The sequence below is a fragment of the Austrofundulus limnaeus genome, unplaced genomic scaffold, assembly GCF_001266775.1.
Source record: "Austrofundulus limnaeus strain Quisiro unplaced genomic scaffold, Austrofundulus_limnaeus-1.0 Scaffold1293, whole genome shotgun sequence".
Classification (NCBI taxonomy): domain Eukaryota; kingdom Metazoa; phylum Chordata; class Actinopteri; order Cyprinodontiformes; family Rivulidae; genus Austrofundulus; species Austrofundulus limnaeus.
In genome coordinates this window covers 33927-42575 of record NW_013953695.1, presented here as the reverse complement: position 1 = coordinate 42575, position 8649 = coordinate 33927, and the positions used below count along the sequence as shown (strand labels likewise).

General features: G+C 39.0%; 1 protein-coding gene across 1 annotated transcript in view; it reads left to right on the top strand.

Moving 5' to 3' along the window:
• LOC106534871 (TNF receptor-associated factor 2) overlaps positions 1-8649 on the top strand; it is a gene marked incomplete at its 5' end in the record, with an annotated part of 25479 nt that overhangs the window by 15688 nt on the left and 1142 nt on the right. The window contains 2 exon segments of the mRNA XM_014031649.1: positions 2431-2608; positions 2686-2834. Coding sequence (XP_013887103.1) covers positions 2431-2608; positions 2686-2834 — 327 coding nt within the window.

Sequence of the window (8649 nt, the reverse complement as noted above, 5' to 3'; positions counted from 1 at the left end):
AGATTATGCCGAGCACAAAATCTTCTGACGCTCATTTCCGAGCATTGTAGGACACCTATCTGCTGCAACGAAAAATATATTTTCCACGTATTTATTTGGTATCAGATCGATATCAAGGTAATTGTACCGCCCACCCCTCACTTAAAGGAACACTTCGAGGACGCCAACTGACAGTAAAAAGCATCGATTTTGTCAAAACTCAGGAGGAAAAAAAACWTTCTGCTCACAGAACAACAACTGTACAACACAGAAATGGAATGAAATTTGTCTTGTTTTGCTTTTTATTGAGAGAAATGGAGGTGAAGTGGAGGTAGTAGTCGACATGTATTCTGTAAAAGAGACTTAATTGGCAAAAAACCACATGAATTATCTCTGCAAAGCCTTTGGTCACAGAGCGACAGTCATCATACAAGTCATTTATGGACGTATTTCTCTGTGTTTCAGCCTTTTATTCACAGAAATTAGTGTTTCATTATGCAGAGCTGCCAGGCGAGCGCCGCTTCTGGTGGGGGAATAGATAGTGGTAGAATATAAACAAACAAGCCTTTTTTCGTTTCTGTCCTAAATTAATTTTCTTTTTTGCTATCCYAAACAGAAAATGAAACTCAAATCATTTAAAAAAWTTTGTTTATCCTTTTTTGACACTAAGAATGAGACACGCTTTGTATTTTAATTTTAATTTCAGTATTTTAAAACAAAAATCAAATATCCACTCGTTTCTTGTTTCTTAATACCCGTTTCTAAAATGAAAATCCAATGACCAAAAGATACACTGACCACTGACCCCCGTCTTTATTCGTTTTTTTCCTTTTTTGTTTTGTGCACAAAATCGGATAACGGTTCATAATCCGTTTTTTCGTTTTGGTTCAAAAACGAAAAAACAAGTGCTTTTTTTGTTTTTTCATTTTTTGTTTCAAATGAAAAAACGAACTGCCTGAATGTACACGGACCGTCTTGACCCTAGACAAAAGATTTGCTCGTTTGCTCATGAGCGAATCTCATTGTCAAAATGCTGAATTCTCCTGTAAAAGGAAAACAGCTCAGAGACAGGAAAATGATGTTCTTTCGTCTCCTCTTTTCTCACTCTCTTCTCTGTCGAGTCTCAGTCTGTGTTAGTATCTAAAGAGGGAGTAACTAGGAATGACCTCAACTTTTGGTTAGTACAGGCAGAAAGAATGAAAGTTTTGACTAAAAGCGGAGTAACGTTCCGCACCTGGTTCAGAAAAACAAGTTCAACTTTGACAGACTGAATGAAAAATGAATCAAAGTTCAATGAAATATAAGAGAATTATTTAAACTGAAATCAATCTAAAAATATTTGTCTGTGATTCAAGCACAAATATTTTGTCTAGGTATAGTTCATAATAAAACACAGTGAAGTCATAATCACAACGATCAACTTAGTTAAATTGAAGAATAAATCAGAAAAAAAATCACTTTTACTGAAAAAATAATAGTTGATTAAACAAATATTTGTGTAAGACTAATAAAGAAATATTGAAGAAATTTTCTTTGTGTGTTTTCTTTTTTTAATTATAATGTAAAAGATTGTTACTGTTTTCATTATGTAACTTTGATTTATAAAATGATAATTACTTGTAGTTAAAAAGAAAGTATAAATCAAAAAATGTATAAAGAACATAATTATTTTGTTTATAAAGAAAATAAAATGTCTCTTTTGTGAAAGTTTTTTTAAACCAGAGTCAAAGACAAGTGGAAATGTTTTTTTCCCCTCCGGGGACCCTTACAGCAGAAAGCTTTTGAATGTTGGGTAACCTATAGGTGTAGAAAAGTTTTAGTAGCAATATTTTTGTTCTCTATTTCAAGGATGAGGATGAGTAGAACCAGGACGTTTTACTCAAGCAGCTCCTGAAACTGTCAACCTGCTGACTGAGAACATTTGTATACAGTAAACTTTGTATACAGAACAATATAGCCTACTTATCAAATTACTTTTTATTGATTTTTTTTTTACAACTAAAATGTTTTGCGGACAACCAGATTTTGCCAACAGGTTGTCCTTTTTTACCAAGAAAAAGAATGCTGCTTGCACGGGACATTTAATGACGTTTTATGTAATAATACCGGCAATAATTTGAAGCTACAGTCACCTCTGGTTTTATTGTTATGTATCTACAACAGGTGAGATATTACTCATTCATAATCAATTGACAGAATCTCACCTCAAAGATTTAAACTATCTCCTCAAAGCTTTGGGGTTGCCTTAACTTGTTAAAAATCATTCAGTATTAATTAATCAATTCACCTCATCAACCAATGTGTATATTTTAGCTTACCCAGTTTTGGTTAACGGTTAGATGTCTTGTTCATTCTTGTGATGAAGTTCAAGCTTCTGTTTTGGTTTAAATAATTCTAATAAATCTCCTTTATGTCACTAAAAAGCCTTTTTCTTGTGTTGCTTTGCTGAAGGTTCGACAGCTGGAGAGGACGGTGAGTCTGAGGGACCTGTCCATCGTGGAGATGGAGGGGAAAATGAGGGAGATGTCTGCAGCCACTTATGATGGCATCTTCATCTGGAAGATCTCTGATTTCACCAAGAAGAGGCAGGATGCTGTGGCTGGTCGCGCTCCTGCTATGTTTTCTCCTGGTGAGTATTTTGGGTGGTCTTTGTCTGGTTGTAATAAAATGTATCATGATGTTCTAAGTTTATATTGTGTTTCTCAGCTTTTTATACAAGTAAATACGGCTACAAGATGTGCCTGCGGATCTACCTGAATGGTGACGGGACGGGCCGTGGCACCCACCTGTCTTTGTTCTTTGTGGTGATGAGGGGGCACAGCGATGCACTCCTTAAGTGGCCTTTTAATCAGAAGGTAAAAAAACAAATCTGTTTTAGTACAGTGATTTTATTTTTAACGAAATAAATTTAAATCTGTGTCAGTGGAGGTTTTTTTTCTCTCAATGTAACCAACATGGAGAGATGTGTAAATGTGTGTGTGAATTGGTAAATGAGGGCACGGATTGTAGTGTAAAGTGCTTTGAGTATCTTATATTAATTCATCTTGAATTGCTGTGTTCAGGTTAGGATTTTCACACACTATGTAGAATCATCCTGTAGTTAGCAATTAAATTCATATGTTCAGTATGGGACAGGGTTTGTCCCTTAATTTTATGTTGTCTATAAAGCAGCAGCATCCTGTCCATGTTTTGTGAGAAAACACAGCTGAATTGGGGTCTTAAGACACTAGTGATTGGGTGAGGCAGTCCATAACTGAGCCAGTCAGAGGTTAAAAATGTCACATCTGTAAGTAGAGAGCTGGTAATGATCTTCAATAATTTGCCCTGATTAGGCTTGGGCAGTATGACTGTATTGTGGTACACCTCGGTTTTAAAATATAGTGTATTTAAAAATTATGATGGTACATTATAACATTAGGTGATGCACCAAATTACAACAATGGTGCTCTGAAAACTGAGACATCAACATTCTAGGCTCCTTCATTATGTTGCTGATGTGTGTTCTGACCACCTCAGTCCATTCAGAAGACAATGGTGAGGGGGTGGGGTGGCGCAAAGACATCTGTCGTGCCTCTTAACCTCCAAGCAAGAAAGTGACCAAAACATTACGCATAGACTCCTGAAGTCTGGGCCAGCCACTGCTGACTGACCACCCAGCTGCAGGTTTCTTAAGTCAAACCAGCATAGCTGGACTCTTGTCAGATTTAACCTTTATGTGAATTTTATTTATTTATTTATTTTAAACCTTTGCGCAGTAGCGCTGCAGAAATAGAAGTGACTACAAATTTTATCAATTCATACACTGGCAAAAGGTATGCAACATTGCAGATACAACAGTGGTAAGGGTCATATTATTTTGAAAATTAAAAATTAAAACCCTAAAAAATAAGGCAATTTTTATCTGTTCCACACAATAATTCAATGAAAGCAACATGTCAGAGCATCTGAGTTTTTTTTCCATACTGCACACTGGCTCTAGAACGTCTGCCTAAATGCATGTAAATGCTCACAAGCAGCCCTTTCCGTCTGTTCGTCTTTCTGTTTTCTTCTGCTTATCCGGGATCGGGTCACAGGGGTAGCAGCCTAAGCAGAGAGACCCAGATTTCCCTCTCCCCAACCACTTGGGCCAGCTCGTCTAGGGCAGGGGTATTCAATAAAAATTTAATAATAGTATTTCATTCGTTATCTAAATTTATTAAATCAGGTTCGTAAGGGTCAGCACTTTGAGTGGAAGAAATGAGGATGACACAAGAATTCACACAAAGACTGGAGCTGCTAGAAATCAATAGTGTCAATTTATTATTTCCCCACAGCAACAGCAAGCAGCACATTCAGTGCTTACACACACAGGTTGATGCAAAATAAAAACAAACACAAAGTTCTCACCTGAATGACACAAGATTAGAGAGCCCGATAATCTCAAGGTTCGAACACGGGCATCAACCGGATGACCGCGCGTCTGGATCCATTGACCGTCCGACTCTAAATCTGGGTGTGTCTGACTCCCCTTTTTATCGCCTCAAACTTCATGAGTGTGTATGCACAAGCGGGCCTGGCCAGTGTCCACATGTACACCCACTGACTTCATGAGGAGACAATCTGAACGAGTCAGGCCCAGCCAGATACACATGAAATACAACTTCAATTTGGCTTTACTTCTTCAAAACATGTCAAAATGATATATATTAAGCGATAACAAGAGCCAGGCGCCGGAACAACTTCAAATTTGGCTCAGAGAGCCATGTCAGGATGAGAAGCACTTGTTTAAACTCTTAATACTGCATTAGTCAAAGAACATAGAAACAGAAAACTTTGTAGATGAGAAACACTTGTTTAAACTCTTAATACTGCATTAGTCAAAGAACATAGAAACAGAAAACCTTGTATGGTTTATATACTGAAAAGTAAATGTATGTAGCAGAAACTTAAGGAACAGTTCCACACCAGAACTTGAATCAATAATTACTCATCCTCCCATATCTACAGAGAACGATGACTTCCTCCATTGCCATCAAACCCTTTTGTTTACAATCTACAGGTGTTAAAATAAACAGGACAATGCAACCTCCAATTGATTAAGCACTGTTGTGAGATCTCTTTCAAGTACTCAAAAATGGCCGTTTATCACAAAGGACCCACCATTTGCCAGACTGAAAGTCTCCAGAAATGGGTTTGCAATCCACAACCACCCCTAGCAGACCAAGTCCCCTGCTGGGATAATGCCCACAGACAAGCTTCAAAAGACATGTTTTACATACAATCTCATTTATGGTTTTAGAGCGCCCCCAAAAGGCTGGTCTCATAATRACATCATGAACYAATGTTTTTCTGGGTAAATTTCTGTTGTTTGTCATCTGATAAAAAAAAAGAGAAGAAAAGAAACAGTGTATTTTTCTATCATGATTCAATCACTGTGATAATGTCTTGGTTTAATCACTGTACAAGTAACCCATCACTCTGTGTGTCATTTTTAGCAGCATTGAACCGTGAAAAAAACAGACCATGTGATTATCTCAGCCAATCAGGAGTTTGTACAGTCAGGACAAGATATAACATTTTTTTAGTTAGTAGAGTGGAGTTGAAACAGCAGCGAGAGAGGAAGGACAGGAGTTTTAAGCTCCATTTTTCCCTCTTTGAGGACATTTATTTTCATTTTATTTGTTTTCTTTATTTTTTTTTGTACTTTTGACGGAGTTATTGGGAGGACGCAAAGCTTGCGCAGGATTCGTGATTGATGTTCATTCATAAAGTCAGAACTCAGCCGAGCTGTGGAACGTGTCGACTGTCGCGTGAGGTGAAAGAGGTTTGCCAATGTGCCAGCCCATGGTGACGGTCAACCAGAGGTAAGACTAGGCTTGTGACCGGAACCCATTACAGAGTACCCTCAGAGGTCTGAATACTGCTCCGGGTAAGCCATGCTGAATTCCATGGCAGCTTGGTGTGTGCGCGCTCTCTATTATGAATTAAAATCAATTTAGAATTAACGCAAGCCATGTTCTTCCCATAACTTGGTCCCTTTAGAGTTTATCTAGATAATGATTCTTCAGTTGTGTTTTAGGTAAGTTCATTCCTTTTGTTAGAATAGAAATAGTTTAGAATAAGTGGTTCAGTAACAAATAATACGAGAGGTAGTTATCGGGTGATGAGTTCACGTTATTATTAAAGTCATAGAGATTATGATAATAATTGTGTTTCTGTCTGCCTAAATAACCTGTCTGTATTGTTATCTCTGAATCCTTAATATAGGGTATATTATGAAATTTATGCTTTGTCTGTGCGTCTTTTATTTTGATTTTTATCGTCAAAAACTGAAAAGCGCTCCGTTCTTCAGTACATGAGATTGAGTAAAAATATGCGATTAATTTCCTGTTATTCACAGGTGGTGCCCCTTTATTATGCTAATAAATTATAAGAAACTTATAATTTAGCAACTTTTCAATAATTACAAAACTCCTACATGTACATTAATCAAAGAACATTTTTATTCTTATATCACTTGTCCTGCCAGAATTTTAAACCTGGGCTTGAATGGAGTCAGAGCCATTCTCATGCATGTGTGGAAGTGCTCATTGGTCAGCCTGGAACGGTATTTGTTTTTTATTATGTTCATTGTGGAGAAAGCTGCTTCACAGTTGTGATTGGAGCCAAACATGGTCAAGATCTACAAGGCTACTTGCTTCAGACCTGGGAAAGCTGAATCAGGAACCATCGGGAGCCAGAAAGTGGAAGAATCAGTCCTGACAAACTGCTCCTTCAGGGCCAAATCTGCTTGGAGGTCAACTAACTGCATCTGTAAATGCCCAGCATTTGCCCATTTGAAGTGCTATGTGACTTCCTTTGAGAAGCTCCTGATGTCTGTGATGACAAATGGGTGGTATAGCGAAACTCGCAGGTAATTGGTCTGTGGGTTTCCTTTGACATTTGATCACCTACCGTACTGTAAAAGCTGCGACGGTAAACCAGAAAGGGATCTGCGCACAGAATTTGAGCGACCACAAGATTAATCACCATGCAGATTTATTAACAAGGGAATATTAAAAATGACACGAAACAGCAATGTGTGGAAGTTTCGTTCTTTTTTTCTGCTTTCTCTAACGCAGAGGGGCAAGCAGCGGAGGGGCTTTGTTTGGTGTGTGTGCGTGCTTGATACGTCAGTGCAGCTGGAGAATTATTAGAGGGAATATTAAAAATGACACGAAACAGCAACTTTGTATAATTATTTTTAAAATATTTAACCGCCACAGAATCACTAAAGTGAGCTAATTCAGTTGTTTTGTTTGATACGAGGCAGCAGGCATCTGTCCCATAAGAAAAAGCTACGTCGCGGTCCTGTTCAGCTCAGCTGCTCCACGCCTCTTTTGAATCAGCGCTGCAGATTCATTATGAACACGTTTATGTGAGCGGGACCTGCCCGCCTTCCCCTGTGGTCTAATGAATGACCTGGGGAGGCTTAAAGCTGGACTGGTCTGTGCGGCAATTGCGCGGATTTGACTTATGAAAGGGGCTGATCATGTACTGCGTTCGGGTCCGCATGGGACCCCCCACTCGGTCCGGATCCGGACCGAGGTCTGCCTATTAGTGACCTCTGGTCTAGGGGAATCCCAAGGCGTCCCCAGGCCAGCTAAGAAAAGTAGTCCCTCCAGTGTGTCCTGGGTCTTCCTCTGGGTCTCCTCCCAGTGGGACGTGCCTGGAACACCTCACCAGGGAGGCGTCCAGGAGCCTGAGCCACCGCAACTGGCTCCTCTCGAAATGGAGGAGCAGCTCTGAAGCTGGTGTAGCACCGGTATCACACCGCTAACTGCGCCACTGGACCAGTTCTAGACTCTAAGGAGTGGGGAAGCAAAAATAACAACACCAGAGACTGCTGCTTTAAATGAAGAAAGCCGGCAATTTACTGAATGCAAAACACACACATAAAATACAATACATAAAACCCCTCAAAAAATGAAAAAGAAAAGAAGAAAGAAAAGACAAGAAGTATATCACTCCTTCTTTTTACTCTTTAGTTCACCTGGTTTATTTTAGTAAAACTAATCTAGTTTAATTAGACCAGTCTCTTTTCTCCTAGGTTATTTTAGCGGGACTAATTTTAGTTAGTTAGACCAGTCTCTTTTCCTAGGTTACACCTATTTTAGTACTCCTATTTTTCTTCCTGAGTTAACTCGTTTTCTTGTCTTTCACAGGTAAGGAAATACCTTCAAACACAATTAAATCAAAGTGGACCACAATTATTCAAATCACATTCAGAGACATAACATGAAAATCAAAGTATGGCACTTTAAATTCAAGTTCAAGTCCAAATGTAAGTTCAGGTGCTCAGTTCAATGAAAAGCTTCAGTTTGATTCAGTCCAAAAATAATAATAACTCAATCAGTTCTTAATCCTACTGAGCCCCTAAAGGGACACATTGGATGAAAAAAAAAAAAAAACTATCTCGTGCGCACCACTTAGTAAGTCGTGCCCACCACTTAGTAAGTCGTGCGCACCACTTAGTAAGTCGTGCCCACCACTTAGTAAGTCGTGCGCACCACTTAGTAAGTCGTGCCCACCACTTAGTAAGTCGTGCCCACCACTTAGTAAGTCGTGCGCACCACTTAGTAAGTCGTGCGCACCACTTAGTAAGTCGTGCGCACCACTTAGTAAGTCGTGCGCACCACTTAGTAAGTCGTG